The 19,045-nt window shown below is 55.4% G+C and overlaps 2 protein-coding genes across 2 annotated transcripts; one reads left to right on the top strand and one right to left on the bottom strand.

Annotated features, from left to right (window-relative positions):
- The first annotated feature begins 605 nt into the window (after nucleotides 1–605).
- ESAM (endothelial cell adhesion molecule) lies at nucleotides 606–9,386 on the top strand. Its single transcript, XM_066203685.1, has 7 exons — nucleotides 606–686; nucleotides 6,055–6,209; nucleotides 7,300–7,513; nucleotides 7,590–7,745; nucleotides 7,914–8,036; nucleotides 8,135–8,273; nucleotides 8,643–9,386. Exons 1-7 carry the CDS (start codon nucleotides 641–643, stop codon nucleotides 8,992–8,994), a joined length of 1,185 nt encoding a protein of 394 aa, XP_066059782.1. The 5' UTR covers nucleotides 606–640; the 3' UTR covers nucleotides 8,995–9,386.
- Nucleotides 9,387–10,178: 792 nt separating this feature from the next.
- On the bottom strand, nucleotides 10,179–15,200 carry NRGN (neurogranin). The gene is made up of 3 exons (XM_066203686.1): nucleotides 15,017–15,200; nucleotides 12,393–12,599; nucleotides 10,179–10,382 (listed from the first exon to the last, which is right to left on the bottom strand). Exons 1-2 carry the CDS (start codon nucleotides 15,029–15,031, stop codon nucleotides 12,393–12,395), a joined length of 222 nt encoding a protein of 73 aa, XP_066059783.1. The 5' UTR covers nucleotides 15,032–15,200; the 3' UTR covers nucleotides 10,179–10,382.
- Between the last annotated feature and the right edge of the window lie 3,845 nt (nucleotides 15,201–19,045).

The following is a 19,045-nucleotide window of genomic DNA, read 5'->3' as shown; positions in this document are numbered from 1 at the left end:
CCCTGGCTGAGCCGGGGAGGATCCCCCCGGGGCTCCCGAAAACCAGGTAGTCAAAATTGCCCTTTTTTTGGATACCGTGTTTATTTTACAGGATCGATGTGTTTATCTGCAGGGGTTGGGGGTGGGGGGGGCGTTGGACGAGGGTGAGGGATGCAGGACGGGATGTTCCCCCCTGCTGGCGTGGGAGGGATGAGAGTGGGGAGGATTTGGGGTCCCTGTTCTCCCCCTGGGGGGGTGAAATTTGACACTGACATGCCGCATCGAACCCACCCTTCACCCTAATATAAGTAATAATAACCCATATAACTAATTAATAATTGCGCACCGCGTGGCGGAGGCTGGAGAGGGGTTGGACCCCGAGGGGGAGGGTCAGTGCCGGGGACGGGACACCCACCCGGGGTGTGGTGGGCTCGGGGACACCCACCCGGGGTGTGGAGGGTTCGGGGACACCCACCCGGGGTGTGGCGGGTTCGGGGACACCCACGCGGGGTGTGATGGGCTCGGGGACACCCACCCGGGGTGTGGCGGGTTCGGGGACACCCACGCGGGGTGTGGCGGGCTCGGTCCCGCCCCCACCTGCGCGGCCCCGCCCCCGCCGCCCCCGGCCCCCCCGGCACCTGCTGCTGCGGCGGCTCCGGCCATGGGCGCGCTGCGACGGGCGGCGCTGGCGCTGGTGGCGCTGCTGGGTGAGCCCCGCGGGACCCGGGGGGCTCCGGGGGAACGGCGCGGGGCACCGGGGGAGGGGGGTACCGGGAGGGCGCCCGACGAGATGCGGGAGGAGCGGGGGGATACCGGGCGGGACGCGGGAGAGCTTTGGGGATGCAGCAGGCGGGGTCCGGCGGTGCTGGCGGCTGCAGCCGGCAAGGCGCGGGGGAATCGGGGGGAACCGCTCAGGACGCCGGGCGGCGCGGCGGGTACGGGGCAGGACGCGGTGGTACCGGGGGAGCGGCCGGCGGGACTCGGGAAAAGCGGGATGAACCGGGCGGGACGAGGGAGAGCTTTTGGGACGGCATCGGGCAGGACTCGGAGATACCGTGCGGGTCACCGGGCGGGGTGTGGGAGCAGCCGGAGGCGCACAGCAAGAAACCCGGGAGCCCTACACCGCCAGGCAGGACCCTGGGAAGCTTTAGGGTGGCACCGGGAAGGACCACGGGGTACCGGGGGCGGGGGTCACAGCACACACCTGTCTCTGTGCCCCCAGTCCCCTACCTCAGCAGGCAGGTTGGAGGGGGGGAGAGGGGGGAAGGATCCACCCCGCTCCCCTTCTAGGAGTGCCCAGAGTGGAGAAAGTCTGAGCCACCCCAGGAAATGCCATTTGTACCTTGGAGCTGCCAAACAGCTGCTTCCAGCACTCCCAAACCCAAAGCACCCCCAAACCCAAAGCACCCCCACATGGGGACACGCCAGGGACTCCAGTGTGAGTGTCCATAGTTCACCTCCCTGCATGGCATTGGGCAGGAAAAAAAATCCATTTGTTTTTTCTTGTTTACTGGTGCTCCACAGCCATCCCAGCTGGTTTTGAGGTGAGGGGTCTCAACCCTTCTCTGTCCATGGGTTTTTCCCTTCTTCCCCCCGTAAATTTCCCACCCTATTTGAGTTTTTTTGGAACTGCCACGGTTGCTTCAAAAGGAAACTTCCTTTGGCGTTCCCAGCGAAGGAGAGGCCTTTGGAGAAAGGAAACGGCCCCAAAAACAATGGCAGCAGCATTTCCTTCCAGCAGAACACTGGGTGGGGGTCCTGGAGCCGCCACTTGTTCCTCCTTGAAGGTTTTCTTCCTTGATAAAAGTTAGTTAAAGCATGTTGGTGTGAGGCGTGGGGGTCACTCAGCCGTTAAATCCCGCCAGGGCGCTCCTTTGCCGCATCCCGATGGCGTTTCTTACATGGAATCGTGATGGATTCCCACAAAAAAAAAATCATACTTGAGCCCTGGGATGTGACATCATGGGCACTGACAGCTCAAAAATGCAGCAAAAAGACCCTTTTGAACCCCAAATGTGTGTTGTTCCTTTAGTTTTGCTTTCAGGCAATCCTTCCTCGTCCCATGGGATCCTCATGGGGTTGTGATGGAGAAAAGCAAAATGAGGGATATTTGCCATTCCTGTTCTCTTCTCTGTCCCTATCCCATCCCATCCTCGATCCCAACCCCTATCCCTTCCTCAATCCTATTCCCATCCCATCTCCATCCCATCCCATCTCCGCCTCTCTCTCCCACACCAGGGGTGAAGCACGTTTCCATCTATAGCAAAGTCACATATGATTATTGCATTATTTAATTTTTTTTCCCCAAATTTGGTCTCTCTGGAGGATACGGCACTTGCTGCCCCCCCCCGCCCCCGGGGTCGTGAGAAATGCCTCTGTGGATTTTCCCAACGGACACTGCTCCACAGCCCGGCGTGTCCTATCTGCCCGTTTATAAATAGTCGAAGTTAAGGGAAGAAAAGGAAAAAAAAAAAAATCCACAAAAATAATTTTTAAAAAAAGGGAAAAGGGAAGGCGACTGACTGCGTCGCAGTGCCGAGATGCTCCTTGACCTTTTTCCAAGCTTTTTCAAGGGTCCCTTTTCCGGCCAGATTCCCGCTGTGTATTTTAAATCCCAAGCTTGATCTTTTGGGATTTAATTTGGGTCTGGGTTTCACATGACTCCAGCGCCTTAATCCTATCAAGCGGGGTCATCAAACCCCAAGCGCCTCCGGGATTTAATTCCCCGTACAGTTAATGGTTTAGAGACTTGGGGAGGGGGCTGGAGGGGGAGTTTGCTTTTTGGGGGGTTCAGGCTGTGCCAGAGCCGGGAAACAGCTTTTTTGGGGGGTGAAATGATGCAATTTTAGAGGATAGGGTGGTTGATATCAGCGCAGGGATTAATGTTAGGATTGCAGGGATTTAAAGGTGATTTTTTCCATAGGGAAGAAATTCAAAGGGAATTTAAAGCAGCTTTTTTATTTTTTGTCAAGGGAAAATTTAAAGTATTTTGGAATGCTAAATTGTAAGATATTTATTCTATAGGGGGAAAAAAATTATAGCTATTTCTAGAGGTAAATTTAAGTCTATTCTGTTTCTCCATATGCAAAAAAATGCCAGCAGATGGGCTGGGGCGGGGGGAAAACACCCGGGCAGGTGTTTAGCTCAGGGCAGCTGGATAAAAATCCAGGTTTTGAGCCCAAAGAGCAGGCGGGAGGGGCTGAGGGCCCCAGGCCCCCCCCGGATGTGTATGAGCACCGCGAGCGGCTTAATTTTTTCGATCTGGTTAAAGCATTAGAGGATTTGGAGAGTCGAGGTGGCCAAAGCCAGAGCTGTGCCAGGGGGTTCGGTCCCGAGCCTGCAGCTCCAGACCCAGCTCCACCAGCCTTTTCTAGGCTCACGTCTGTCGGAGATGAGGAATCGGGGTGAATTCTGCAAGAAAAAGGGGATTTTGGGCAGCTAGCGGCCTTCAGATGTGGATCCATCTCCCTCTCCCAGTACGCTGGAGGGGAGATGGTGGAGCCGGGATCTCCTGTTGCCACAGGAGTTTTGAGGATGACAGAGCAAAGCTGCAGCCCCAGAGCACAATTAACAGAATTAACGTGGTCATCATTAGGTTTCAGAGTTAGCACACCCTGGTTTGCAGTGCCGGGAGCAGCTTTGAGGCACACGGGGCTGTTTTAATGCCTTGGGGTGCGACAGGAAACCGCTGGTTGGTGCCAGGACATCTTTTCCCTCTCTGGAGCCTGGATTTCCCCAGGAATCCCCAGCACCCTTTGGCCCAGCACCCTTTTTGTGCCCAAATGATCATGCTGATGGAGGAGGTAGGATGAAAAACCTGGATTTTCCCAGCTGTTGGGGATGCACAGGGGGGCAGAAGCTGTGGAGTCATTTATCAATGCAATCTGCATCATTAATGAACTATATTACGAATAATATTTATTATTATTATCATCATCATTATACTTAATATCACTCTTTTATTACTATTATCATTATAATCACTGTTATAATTGGTATTATAACTGTTATAACTGCTACAATTCTTTTTATTAAATCATAATTACAATTATTCTACAAGGTCTATTACTTGTTATCACTAATATTTCTAATAGAAATTACAATACAATAATTGAATATAATCTGTTTTCTTCTAGATTATCCCAGTTTAACACACTTTTATAATAATGGGGGATTTGGGCTGAAAACACCTGGATTTTCCCAGCTATTGGGAATGCAGGGAGGTTTAGAGGCTGTGCCATCTGCATAATTAATGAACTGTATGATTTTGATCACTATTAGTATTAGTGTTACAATTATCATCAGTATTATAATTATTATGACCGTTATCATTATTGTATTGGAATCATTGTTATAATTATTATATTCACTATTACCATTATTATTATTATCATTATTAATATCATTTTTATCATTATTATTCCCACTTTTATAATTATTATTCTCACTTTGATCATTACTCTCATTATTCTGAGCACTATTATCACTCTCACATGGCCACTATTATCCCTATTCTTACAAAAATATACCTATATTTATAACTATTATAAATTATATGTTCTCGGTGTTCTGTTTTGTTCTGGAAATTCCAATTTAATGAGTCGCCATGCCGTATTTCTTTCCACTTTCTCTAAATTTAATACAATTATCTGTATAATTACATATAGATACACTATAATTACCATTATTTTTCCATATTGTCTATTGGATCTGATACCATCGCTTTGTGTAATTAATAAATAATACTGTCGATGATTTAGGACCTGCTGGCACCTGCAGCATCTCACCCCCCCCAAACCCTCCAGGATTTAAAGGTTTATGTTCTTAGCCTGGGTGAGCTATTTTTACGCATCCTCACCAGACTGGGCCTTATTTCTCCCAGTTTTTCACCAGAGAAAGGAAATTTAATTTTTTTTTTTTTAATTCCTGAGAAGACTTATCAGCCGGAGCAGAGTTTCCTGCCTGGAGCTGGAAGGCTCCGTCCGGAAATGGCACCAATGTCTTGCCAGGAGGGGGGATGAACGGATGCGGGAGGAGGCTAAAAATACCCCCCAGCGCCTTGTTTTCCTCTTCCCACCCTGGAAAAATCCAATTAAAACCTCTGAGCTCTTAGGGAAAAGTGCGAGGTTATTGAAAGCTCCTGAAATCCTTCAAACCCAGGGGTTTTACCCCCTCAAACCGAGGATTTGGGATGAGGGAGTAGCATCATCCTTTCCCCCCTGCATCCCAGTGTGCAGCATCCCTGGGGCAGTGGCAGGAGCAGGGCCAGGCGGGGTCACGGATCGATGGGTGGATGCAGGGATGGAGCCGCTGGGATGCAGGGCCTCGGTGATGTTCCCCGAGGGAAAACAAACCAAGCCCAGCACAAACCCAGCCTTGCCCAAGCCGATTAATTTTGCGGCTGAGCCTTACGGGCAAAGCTGGGGAACGATCTTCCCCCAGGAGCTGAGCATCTCTCTCCGGTCTGTGGTACCCACCCTTACCCCATTGCCTCCTCCCAGTGGGGCTTGGGGAGACGCTGGGAAAGCAGGGGACATAGTGGCCGAGGATTGGGATGGGATATTTGGGGTCAAATGGGATGGGGCACCAGAGGGAGCCACTCATGGATTATCCCAATTCAGTGCTGGCAGCAAAAAGGGGGGATACTGGGATGCCGGGGAAGGCTTGTGGGGGTGCATATGGGGGAGCCCTAAAAATAAATCCCGTGGGATCTGGTGCAGCATCATGGGGGACTGGGAGTACCCCAGTACTGAGCTTAGGGGGGGTGCCTGCCTGCTGGAGGTGGCTGTCTCCTGGGAGGAGGGACTTGGGCCTTAGGAATTCCCGAGCCGAGTGTGGGGCGGAAGCTGGGATGGGAGGGAACAGCAATGTCCTGCATCCTCCGGAGCAGGCGGAAAGCCCTTCCTGTGGCAGGGAAGGAGGCGGAATGTTCTCCTGGCCCAGCTTCCTGGCGATAACTTGGGATTGTTGGTTTTGTCTCGGGAATAGGGTTTTTTCTCACAATCAGTGAGGATTTGCGGAGAAGTAGCACCTGGGGTTGAGTCATTTCTCGATTTCTTCCCTCTCCATGGGCAGGTGTTCCCTTGGCTGTGCTGGAGGTGCACGTGGGGACGAGCTTGGTGTTCTCCGTGGAGGGGCAGCAGGCGGTGCTGCCTGCCTGGTACACCAGCCACTCCCAGAACAAGCCCTACATCACCTGGATGCTGAACAAGAATGCTGCTCCCTTCCACGTGAGAAGAGGGCAGGGGCTGCACAGTGGAGGGGGCCAAGCTGGGAGGAGACTTGGAGGGGGTGCTGGTGGTGCCCATGATGGTGCCAACCAAGGAGTAGTGGCCACAGTGCCCATGGTGGAAGGATGCCCATGATGGGGAGGTAGCCATGACAGAGGGAAACTCATGGTGCCCACCATGTGATGCTCCTGAGGGGATGAAGCTCATGGTGCCAGTGCAGGGAAGATGCTCACAATGGGTAAAAGTGCCCATGAGTGAGGGAACCTCATGGTGGCTGACAGTGGGTAAGTGTCCAGGGTAAGGACATGGCGCCTGTGATGGGGAGATGCCCACAATGGGGAGATGCTCATGGCGGGGATGTGCCATGGGGAGATGTGTGTGGTTCCCACTGTGGGGGCATGCTTCTGGTTCCCATGGTGGAGAGTTGGCCCATGATGGGGTGAAGTTCATGGTGCTCACCATGTGGAGATGACCACCATGGGGGACGTGCTCATGGTGCCCATGATGAGGACATACCCATGGTGCCATCCCCATACCTATGTAGCGCCCGTGATGGGATGGTGTCATGGTGGGGGAAACTCATAGTGCCCACCATGGGGGGTGCTCTTGGTGGAGGAAGCTCATGGTGATGTGTAGATGCCCACGATGAGATCATGCCCACAGTGCCTGCAGCAGGGAGGCGCTTGTGGTGCCCATAGCGGGAAATGCTTACAGTGGGGAGATGATGGTGGTCCTCATGATCAGGAGGTGCCCACGGTGGGGAGGTGCTCATACTGCCCTTGAGAGGAGATGCCCACACTGGGGACATGCCCAGGGTGCTTGTCATGCTCACAATGGGGGGACACCCACTTGTGATGCCCCTGATGGGGAGATGCTCATGATGGGACAGTTGCTCATGGTGCCCATGCCAGGGGTATTTGTGCCTGTGGTGGGGAGCTGCCTGCAATTCCCTTGTCCAGGATGCTCAGGGGAGGTAAGGCGGGAGGGGGCTTATGCAGCAACCACCGCTCTATGAAATTTGGGATCTGGGGGACTCTTCTCTCTAGCAACACCTTCCAGAAGTGAAAGCACGTGTTTTTCTCCTGTGCAGGTCCTGGCATACCTGGGCGGGGTGGTGAAGGTGGCGGAGACGGATCTGAAGCCCCGCATGGGGTTCCTGTACCCCATGCCCAATCACAACGTCTCGATACTCATCAACGCCACCCGGGAGCAGGACTCGGGTCAGTACATGTGCTCCGTCAACGTGGTGGATGACGCCATCAGTTTGGACAAGAACGTCGGCATCATCAACCTCACTGTCCTGGGTAAGGCTCTTCCAGTCACCCTGGCTCCCTTGGACCTCCCCTGGGTGCCCCTCGGGACTAACGTCAGTGCCCACAGTGACGCCGGCCGCCCCCACCTGCCAACTGCACGGCAACGCCATCGTGGGGGCCAACGTCACCTTGAGCTGCTCCTCCAAGAAGGGGAAGCCCTTGCCCATGTACCAGTGGCAGCGTGAGCCGCCCACCCTGCAGGTCTTCTTTCCCCCTGCCCAGGGTAAGGTGGCACCAGTGTGGGGCTGGGGAGTGGGGTGGGTGGGCTGGAGTATGCTGAGAAGATTCAGCTGAGGGATTCTTCGGCTTCATCCCCTCAACCACTTCTTGCACGAGGAGGTGGAGGGTTTAGGAGTGACTGTGAGGCAGCACCCGAATTTCTCACCTGCAGACCGCACCAGGGGCACCCTCAAGCTGACCAACCTCTCCCTGGAAATGTCAGGGGTCTACGTCTGCAGGGCTGAAAACCAAGCAGGTTCTAAGAACTGCAGCATTGTCCTGGAGGTACACTCAAGTGAGTACGTGTCCACAGGGTTGGGGAGGGGGACACAGTCCCCATGAGGTCCCTTGTGAGAATAAGGGAGTAAGGGAATCTCTGTCTCTCTCTGGCAGCAAGCACCAAAGCAGTCATTGCCGGCGCCGTGCTGGGCTCCCTGGGTGCCCTTGCCACCATCATCTTCTTTGCCCAGAAGGTGGTCGGCTACAGGAGGAAAAAACGTGACAGCCAGGAAGAGGGAGCCAATGAGATCAAGTGAGGCGCTCTTCCTGTGCAGGGGGTTCAAATCACCATTAGGCTTCGGGGTTAATGGGCGAGGAGAGCGTTTCTACCTCTGGCCCATCATTTCTCAGGTTGAGAGTTAATAGTGGGGAAGAGTTCTTGATCTCTGGCCAGTCATCAATATGCTCCAGAGGTAACAATCGGGAAGTTTCCACCTCTGGCCAGTCGTGGTTTCAGAGTTAACGAGGGCGTTTCCCACCTCTGTTTTCCCCTTTCCCTTTTGTCCCTCTGTCTGCGGGTCCGGGATGTCTGCACAACCTCGTTGCTCAGGGAGAGTATGCTGGGGCAGGGAATGGAAGGGTTCCCAGAGCCGATCCCTCTGACGCTCTCCCCTCTTGGCAGGGAAGACGCCGTGGCACCTAAAACCCCGTCGTGGGCAAGGAGGCCAGCTTCAGACACCATGTCCAAAACCAGCACCCTGTCCTCCATCGCGGGCACCCGGCAAACCTACGGAGCCAGAGCCCCCTCCGACACCGCCTCCATCCTCACCACCACCGGCAGCTACCGGGGACCCCCGCCCCGGGGAGGGGGGCGGCCCCCCAACCTCTCGCCCCCTGCCATTAACGGGACCCCCCGGCGCCACCAGGATCCAGCCACCGCTCCCGTGGGGTCGTTGCCCCCCTCCAGCCTGGCACGAGCAGGTGCCATTCCTGTCATGGTGCCAGCGCAGAGCCGAGCTGGCTCCTTGGTGTGAGCAGACCCCCAAAAAACAGGGGTGCCCATAGCCAACCCCACTCCTTGTTTCCTGGGGTGGTTTTGTCCCTTTTGGGGTTTCCTTTTCTTTTTAACAGATGCCTCGAGCAGCTGGACTCATCACGGGCGTGTTTAATGGGTGCAGAGGCTCTCTGGGTTTGGAGGGACCAAGTCTCCCCATAAATATCATCCCCCAAACCAGCCCCAGCCCTGCCTCAGGGGGGTCCCCTTCTTATTATTTTTTTCTGTATCTATATATCAGGTGAAATGAGGGATTTTTCATAAAAGAGCATTAAAAATGGGGGGTGGGTGACGGGGACACACACACACACACACACACAGACACACTTTTTTTAGGGGTTTTCTGATTAAAAGCTGCTGCGCTGCCCAGCACCGGCGCTTTGGGTGAGTTTGTGCGGATTTCGAGGCGGGGAGGGATGTCCCACGACCTTCTGGGTGACGTCATAGGGCAGGGTGATGTCACAGTGCACCAGCCAAGGTCCTCAGGGTGAGGTGACATCATGATGCACGTGTTGTCACACCCTGTGACTGTGATGTCACACCCTGTGTCAGGAGGTATGATGCCACAATGAGTGTGTGACATCACAGCATCTGACTGATGCCTGTATGATGCCATACAGGCATGTCACATGTCTATCAGGGATGTCACGTGTGCCTGCATGATGTCACACTTACCATAACAGAGCAGCAGTGACGTGACACGTGCCCGAATGATGTCACACCCACAGTCACTCCTAGTAGTGACATCACACACAGCGGAATGATGTCACCCCCGCCATCACACACACCTGTATGGTGCCACACATCCAGCAGTGATGTCACACACACCTGCATGGCGTCACACATCCAGCAGTGACATTACACACACCTGTATGGTGTCACAGCAGCTGTCACCTGCCCAGTAGTGACATCACCACACATCTCATGCCAGCACCTCACAAGTCAACTCCCACCCACGAGTGATGTCGCGCCACACCCTGTGCACCAGCGTGATGTCACGCCAGCTGTCACACGCTTGGCAGTGATGTCACACGTGCCTGTACGATGTCACACGTACACATGGGAGATCACTGCTGGGCACCACCTGCCCCACACCCCTCCCACCCCTGCCCGCTGTGACCTCACCGCTCTGCCGGTGACATCAAAAGGCACCGAGGACAGGCCGGGGCTCTGGCAGGGGTGTTTATTGGGGCGGGGGGTGTCTGGGGTGGGTGGGGGCAGCCAGGGACAGGGGCAGGGCCTGGCTGTGGGGGGACCCCGGGGGATGCATGCGGGGGGCAGGGGGTGAAGCGGGGGCTCCTGGGCCTCGGCGGGCGGCAGCGGGAGGGGGTCGGTGGCGAGGGGCTTCCGGTGAGCAGCTGGTGGCCCCTGCAAGCAAGGAGAGAGCGAGTGGTCAGCCTGGCCTGGCCTTGCCTGTACCCTGCACCCTGAGCCTTGCCTGTGCCCTGCCTCCACCCTTGGTCCTCTCTGTACTCTGTGCCTGCCTGCACCCTGCACCCTGCCCGTACCCTGCATCCTGTGCCCTGACTGCACCTGGAGCACTGTCTGCATCCTGTGCCCTGACTGCACCCTGCCGGTGCCCTGCCCACACCCTGCCCGTACCTTGTCTGCACTCTGTGCCCTGCACCCTGCTCACACCCTGCACCCTGCTCACATGCTGCTCCTGCAGCCTGCACCCTCTCCATTCCCTCCCCCTGCCCACACCCTGCCCGTGCCCTACTTGCAGCCCACCCACACCCTGCCTGCACCCTTGTCCTGCCTCCACTGCTGCCCACACTCTGCCCTCACCCAGCCCAAAGAACCTGGGGGGGAGATCCCTGCCTGCACCCCTCTAGGCAGTGCACCATGGCAGGAGGGGAACCTGGCTGCCCTGCTGCCAACCTGCTCAGCCTCCCCAGCAAAGCATCCCAAAAGAACCTCTGGGCCCTAAGAAGCTACACAGCACTTGCACTGGGCAGCTGCCTCCCCACTGCAGCCCTGTGACATCCTCACTGCAGCCCCAGTGCAGCCCCGGTGCATCCTCGCTCAGTCCTCACTGCAGCCCTATTGAATCCCCATTGCTTCCCCACTGCATCTTCAGTTCATTCCCACTGCATCCTCGCTGAATCTCCGCTGCTTCCCCACAGCATCCCCAGTTCATCCCCACCACATCCTCACTGCATCCCCTTTGCAGCCCCACTGCAGCCTCACTGTGTTTCCACTGTGTCCTCACTGGATCTTCACCAAATCCCCACCGCATCCTCAGTTCATTCTCATCCCAGCCCCACTGAATTCCCTCTGCATCCTCAGTGCATGCTCACTGCATTTTCACTGAATCTCCAGTGCATTCTCACTGCATCCCCATTGCTTCCCCACCACATCTCAGTTCTGTTCCCACTGTACCCTCAGTTCATCCCCACTGTGTCCCAGCTGAGTTCCAGTTCCATCCCCACTATATCCTCAGTTCCTTCCCACTGCAGCCTTGTTGAGACCCCACTGCATCCTCACTGCATCCTTCTTTTTCCCCCCACCGCATTCCCGGTGCATCTTCAGTCCATCCCCACTGTATCTTCAGTAAATCTCCATTGCATTCCTACTCCATCCTCACTGCATCCCAGTCTCAATCCCAGCTGCATCTCCACCAGCCCCGCCACACTCACGTGGCCGAGCCGGCAGCACGCCCTCCCCGCCGCTAACCCCGAGCCAGCCGTGCCGGTATCCGGGGCCATCCCGCGCTCCCGGCACCGGCAGGGCACAGGGCACGGCCCGGGCACGGCGCAGCCACCACCCAGGCTCCAGTGCCACACGGCCTCGGCACCGTGGGCGCTTTTTAAATTTACCTTTTCCTGCCAGGAGACTGTGACACAGGCTTTTAAAAATAGCATGTGCTGAGGCGAGGCGCTCGGGGTGGTGTTGCTAAGGGAGAGATTCAATCCAAATCTAGGGCTGCGCCTTCCCATCCTACTTCCCATCCTTCCCAACTACTACGGCGCGCACCCAAAATTAGGGCAAGGCAGGGGCTGCCTGCCTGTGTGTTTCCATCTCCTGGGAGGAAAAACCCCTTCTTCACCCTGAACCAGTGCGGGGAAGGTTGCTCCATCCCAAATCTGTGCAGGGAAGGTTGCTCCATCCCAAATCTACGTAGGGAAGGTTGCTCCATCCCAAATCTGTGCAGGGAAGGTTGCTCCATCCCAAATCAGTTTGGGGAAGGATGCTCCATCCCAAATCTGTGCAAGGAAGGTTGCTCTATCCCAAATCTGCACAGGGAAGAATGCTTCATCCCAAATCATCTTGGGGAAGGTTGCTCCATCCCAAATCAAGACACCAAAGGACGCTCAGAGCAGCATCCTTATAGAAATGACCCAGTTTTGGGGGGAAGAAGTGGGATTTGGGATGTACCTAGTCGCCGTTGCGGAGGTCGCCGCCGCGGGTGCTGTTGGCGCACTCGGCGTCCTTGGTTTTCCGATCAATCTCACCCCCTTTGATCTTCTTGCGGGTCATATGGCCACGGAAACTAGCCTGGATCTTGGCAGCTGCCGCGTTGGCATCAGGATCGTCCAAAGGGATGTCCAGGATGTCCTCGTCCAGCTTTGTGCAGGCTCCCTCCTGACGGTGGCAATGGCAGGGTTACAGCTGGTGGGACCTCAAACAGCGCAGCCCCCTCCCCGAATTAATCCATTCAAGAAGGTCTTAAATGAGCCCCTGTTCTAAAAATAAGGGGGAGGGCTGCTAAAAATTAGGTTTACTCATTAAAAATTAGGCTCCTTTCCTAAAAATGAGGGGTTTTGCTAAAAATTCGGGTCCCTTGCAACCAAAAATGGCAACCAAAGCTGCAGGAAGGGGAAGATGCTTCACCTCCTGCTCATCCCTAAATCCCACCCTGGACCACACAGTTGTAGGAAGCCAGACTCCAGCCAAGGTAATGATGCAGGGAGAGGAGAATCCATGAGAGCAGAGGATGGGTTCTGGGGGGTATTTTTGGCACAGAGCTGGGGGCCATCCTGCACAAAATGAGCTGGTCGTGCCTCAGTTTCCCCTTCCCTCGTAGCCCATTGCATCCTCCTGCATCCCTCCTCAGGGCTTTGGCTGAAAACACCAGGAAATTTGGGAAAGGAGTGATGCCAGAAGGGAGGAAAAGCCCCACCAAGAACAAATCACTGTAACCCATTCCCCTCCTGCCACATCCCACCGGAGCAGTTGGACTCAGCACCAAGTTCAACAGGGAAAAAAACCTGGGAAAATGAAATGAGGTGGAAATGAGCTGGCATTGGATGATCCAGTGCCGGCAGCTGTCGGGGTGAAGCCTTTGTGTTGCCCCACGAGCACTTGAAAGGACTTGAAGGAGTCTGGGGGGCTTATTTGGAAGCTGTACATTTGGGGGGAGGAGAAAGCTCATCCTGTTGGAGCGTGTCACAGCTCCAAGAAGTTGCTCAGGTTGTTTTACCATTGCGAAAGGTGAGGACGGGTCCAAGGTGGAAATGATATGTCCAGAGTGGAAATGTTATAGCCAGGGCTGGAAATCCTATAGCCAAGGAAGAAATCCTATAGCCAAGGAAGAAATCCTATAGCCAAGGAAGAAATCCTATAGCCAGGGGAAGGAAATCCTATATCTAGGAAAGAAAGCCTATATTCAGGAGAGAAATCCTATATTATGCAGAGGTGGGGGAGAACAACCTATATCCAGGGCAGAAATCATATATACAGGTAGGAGAAACCTATATCCAGGGAAGAAATACTATATCTGGAGAAGGGAATCCTACAGTCAAGGGAGAAAACCTATACCTGTAGGGGCATATCCTATATCCAGGCGAGAAATCCTATATCCAAGCGAGAAATCCTATATTAGGAGAGAGGAAATCCTATATCCAGCGGAGAAATACCATATACAGGTGGAGGAAATCTATCTATGCGGGGGCATTTCCTATATCCAGGGGAGAAATCATATATTCAGAGAAGAAATCCTACATACAGGTGGCAGAAACCTATATCCTAGTTGAGAAATCCTGTAGGATTAGGTATATACGTAGGAAAATACAGGTAGGAAAAACATATACTCAGGAGAAAAAATCCTATATCCAAGGGAGACATCCTATATTCAGGAGAGAAAATCAATAAACGGGGGGCCATATCCTATATCAACAGGAGAAATCCTATTTCCAGTGGAAAAACACCATATCCATGGGGTGAAAACCTCTATGCAGCTGATGAAAACTTGTATCTAGGGGAGAAATCCTATATTCAGAAGCAGAAATTCTACATATGAGAGGAAAAGTCCTATGCATAGCAGAGAAATCCTATATCCAGGCAGGGTAAATCCTATATCCAGGCAGGATAAATCCCATATACAGGGTGGGCTTTGCCTCTCTGGAGGTGCCCAGGAGGAGAGATGGGGGCTTTTCCCTGTGCTGCTGTCTTAGCAGGAGGGGGAAAACAGGGGCAAAAAAGTGGGGAAAGGGAAAAAGAAAAAAGGGGAAAGGGGGAGAAAAAGGAGGAAAGGGGCAGGAAAAGTCAGGGGATCAGGGAGAAAGAGGAAAAGGATGTGGTTTTCTCCCCAAGCCGGCTGGTGGCCAAGAGGGAGGGGAGCTCACCCTCGGGTGAAGGGAGAGGGGCGCAACCCCAATTAAGCCCTTTATCCATATGCAACCCCCGATCCCACCTGTAGAGCAATTGTGCGGCGGTGGGGAAGAAAAAGCTAAATAAAAGCCGGATTCGAGGACAGGGGGATTTTCCTCAGTGGGCTGTGGGGTGCAGGATGCTGGCCGCGCTGTGGCCCCGGTGGGATGGATTCCAAACTGGTGCGAGGCAGGAGTGGGCATTCGGGGGGTCTGGGGGGAAGAAGGGCCTGGGGGGCTGCAGCAGCGCTGGGGGGGTCGCGGAGTTGGTTGAGCTCTCGGTGGCCGCAGCACCCATCGCACCCCCCGCCCCCACCACCCCAAACCCCCCGGCCGCCCGCAGCCCGGAGCACTGAGAATGGATTAAAGGCAGGAGCGGGTGCTGGGGGGATCGGGGGAAGGGGGACCTACATTGCAGCAGTCCATGGCGGAGGGCGGGTGGGCGGCCAGCGGCGGGCGAGGGGCTCCGGCAGGATCTCGCTTCCCCGGCAGCTCTCCCGGCGCAGGTGGCAAGTTGAGCGGAGCCGCTTGCCTACGTAATGCGCTTTCCTCCGGGCGAGCCTATCAGCCCGACACCCCTGCCAGGCTTTTGGGGGGGAAGGAGGGGTGCCTTATTTTTTTTCCTCCCTTTCTCCTCTTTTTTTATTTTTTTTTTTATTTTTTTATTTTTTTATTTTCCCTCCTCCAATTTTATTTCACAGCCTCCAACTCCCTCCTAACATTTAAAGGAGCCGGCAGCTCGCCTTGGAGTTTCGTGGAACACAACATCACATGCAGAGGATGCGAGCCAAGATGTGATGAGCCTTGCCTTCGGTGTGGAGGGTTTTTCTGGGGGTAAAGCTATAGGAAATGGGGGTAATGGGTTCATTTTTGGGGGGATACATGACCCACAGTGATGCTGGAGGCAGGTTTTGCCCCCCTGGTTGACTTGCACGGGGGTGGGGGGAACCTTCTTGACCTACTTAAGACTTGGTCCTGAAGAAGGGTGAGGATGAGGATGGCGAGATTGAAGACGGTGAGGAAGGGTGGGCATGGTGGGACACAGCGTCCCACTGAGCACCCGCAGAACCCCGGGGCTGATGTGCCCAGCTGCAGGCTCCAAGCAGAGGAGTGGGCTCCACTTCTGCTGTCTGGGGATCCCTTCCCCACTCATAGGAGCATCTGAGCCCCCCACATTTGGGGTGTTCTCCAACCAGATCTGCAGTCCCAGTCACTTTCACAGCCCTTGGTGCTCCCTGCAGACCCCGCCGCTGCCCCTGGACCGTGCTGAGGTGCTGGGACCGGCAGGATGAGCTGGGGCACCCCGGGAAACAGGAGGGACCCCCAGGGCAATGCGGGGGGCTGCAGCCCACAGCCCCCCCATCGCCTGCCTCGCTCGCCTCTAATCCGGGTTTGGGAGTTGCTAAGCAACTGCATAAATCGCCCGTGGGCTCCGCGCCTAAGCTGCTCCAGCCAGCCCCCAAAACACGGTGTGGCCCCCCCAAGGCGCGCACCAGCACCCCCCGACCCATCTGCACAGCCGGGCCCCACTGGCTCTCCCTGGCCAAGTTTGCTCACAGGGGTCATCCTGTCTGGGGGCCTGGTGGCACTGACCTTCCTCTTTGCCACCACCACCACCATCATCATCATCATCCCCATTAGCATCCCTGTCCCACTGACATCACTGTTTCTGGCAGTGGAACAGGCAGTGTCCCTACTGCTGCCACCAGCCCTGTCTGTCCCCATCCTTGACCTCATCCCCATCACCTCCACCACCTTCTCCATCCCTACATTGTCCCTGTCCCCCTCTCTCTCACCATCTCTGTCATGATCCCCATCCCACTTCTTGCCCCCATCCTCTTCATAATGCCAATCCCCGCCCCCATTCCCAGCTTCAACCCCATCATCTCTGTCCCCATCCCCATCATCCCCCTCATCCTTGGCCCTGTCTCCTGCCCTATCGCCATCCTTGTTCCAATTCCCATCCCATCTCCATCTCTTTCTCCAAGGCCACTCCTGCTGGGTGCAGTTGGTGGCACCTCTTGTCCCCTGACATCCCAGCTCCCCAGGACACCCACACACCCCACTCCCCATCCCAAGCACATCCCACCACTGCCACCTCCCTTAACTGCTTCACCCACACTTGGAGGTTGATGGAGGTCACCCCTGCTCCAGCACCAGCCAGGCAGCCAATCTGCCCCTTGGGAAATGCTCCCAAACATCCCTCAAATTCCCCTGCGAGCCACTGGCACCCAGCTCTCCCCACTGGAGCCACTTTTCCACTGCCACTTCTTCCCACCAGCACACCAGGGTGGGGGGGGCAGGGGGGATGGGAATAGATCTGCTCCAGAAAACCCTGCTCCAGCTTCCAGGAGCCTTGGCAGCTCTGCTGGGATTTTTCATGGAAAGAGATCATTTTCCCCGGGTTTTAGACCCTCAAGACCCATCACTACCTGCTCCAATGAGAGGTGTTTTGGGCGAGTCAAGTGGGAAGGGTTTTTGAGGTGATTCATCCATCATGGATCTGAGAAGTTAGCCCCCCAGTTAGGATTAGTCCCTCAATTAGCCCCCAAAAACTGCTCCATCCGTGGCACCCGGGTCCTGGCACAGCCGCCGAGCGCCGCCGTCTCCCGCAGGCTGTGGCTGCGGAGGAGGGACGCGAAATGCCAGAACATTTCTAATCATTAATGGCGGGTTTTGAGCCTGTTCCAGGCTCTGCATTTTTCCTCCCTGGACCCCTTCATCTGGATGATGCTTTTTCAGGTGCTCCAGCACCTCCAAAATGTGGATTCCAGGGAAACAACTCAGATTTTGAAAGGGGAGGACGGGAAGTGCAGCTGGCGAGACCTGCGGAGTACATCCCGCCGTCGTGGTTTGAGATGGTGGCACCGAGGTGTTAAAAAAATCTTTTAAAAAAAGGGAAAAAAATCCTTAAAAGAAAAGGGAATTGGATGCTGGAATGATGCCCTGGGCGGGCAGTGTTGCCGGCTGCCGAAGCAGGAGCCGGCAGCCGGCGAGGCGGTGCTGGAGGGGGGGTCAAGGCGTAGCTGGTTGGCATCAGCCCCGGCACGGGGTCCCCGCCAGCTTTCTTTCCCCATCCCTCCTTCCTGTTTTTCCCGGGGGAGCCGCTGTCATGCCCCATGCCGTGGGCGAGCACCGCATATGGCGATGGAAAACAGGAAAAGAGGGGGTAAAAAAGGGGTGAGGATGGATGGGGGGGTTCAGTCCTCTCCAAAAATAGAGCAGCCGGCTTCAATGCCATCCCCACTTTTTTTTTTTGGGGGGGGGGGATTTTGAAATCACCTTGTGTGGGAAGATATGAATTTCACTGGTAGGAATAGGACTGGGGGGGCCCTTGCGTGCACCCCAAAACTCCATGGAGGTATTTCATGGAGGAGCTTATAGAGGGGGGTAGGAGAGGAGCAATGTCACATCATTCCTTCACGCTGGGATGTTATGAAGTTTCTTCCAACCTCCAGGGATGCAGGGGCCTAAATATAGAGGCTAAAAATATCATCTGGTGCTCAGCTCAGCCCCAAACCCAGGATTTTTCGGGGAGAAATCTCAGGTGATCGGTGCTAATAATGGAGGGGACCTCGTTAATAAAGTTTCTCATTAAAACAGCACCGCAGGGGTGGGATGGGAGTGCAGCACCCACCCACGGGAAAAGCGCAGGAGCCAGGGGAGGACCAAAGGGGTTTTTTTTAATTTTGGGGTTGGACGGTGGGAAATGGGGGATTTGGGGCAAGTGCTGTGGTTGCATCCAGAGAGGTGTCCCAGTTCATAAGGGTTATGGGGACATATGGACCCCCACGCGTTTTGGGGCGGGATCACGGTGATCCAGAGCTGTGTGTGCTACCTGCTCCCCCTGGAGCTACCCACTCCTCCTCCGTGTCCTTGGCCTCCTTCAGGTCCCAGAGGAAAGCAAATTTAGATGATGTGGCACAAGGGTGGCAGGGACAGGGTGGGAGCAGGGAGCCAGTGCAGGTTTTGGCACCTCAGATTCTCTGGAGGGGCCTGGAGTGGAGGGCAGCCTACCTGGGAAGGGGGCCAGGTGAGACGGTCGTCCTCCAGCATGGCTCCCCACGCCACCGGGTCAATGCCACCAGCTGGGGAAGGAGGAGACTTGATGCCACATGCAACGGGCACCTGGTACCACAGGCACAACATCCTGGGTGATGGCACGAATGGAAGACCTGATGGCCATAGGTGGTGGGCATTTGGGACAGGCACAAGGCCATGGGCAATGGACACAAGGGGCAGGTTTGATGCCCCGGGTGATGGGCACAGCGGAGAGACCTGATGCTGTAGATGGTGGGCATATGGGGCAGGACTGACAACCCGGGCAAGGGACACGTGGGGCAGGCCTGATGCACTGGTGATGGGCATACAGAACAGGCTGGGCAGGCAATGCAGCATGGGGCAGGGGATGGCAGTGTGAGGGTGGGTGCTGGGCGAGGC

The sequence above is a fragment of the Chamaea fasciata genome, unplaced genomic scaffold (genome assembly GCF_029207755.1).
Source record: "Chamaea fasciata isolate MVZ Bird 193981 ecotype frontalis unplaced genomic scaffold, bChaFas1.0.hap1 SCAF_24, whole genome shotgun sequence".
NCBI classification, from domain to species: domain Eukaryota; kingdom Metazoa; phylum Chordata; class Aves; order Passeriformes; family Sylviidae; genus Chamaea; species Chamaea fasciata.
The sequence above is the reverse complement of the archived record's forward strand: the minus strand, read 5'-3'. Positions and strand labels throughout refer to the sequence as shown.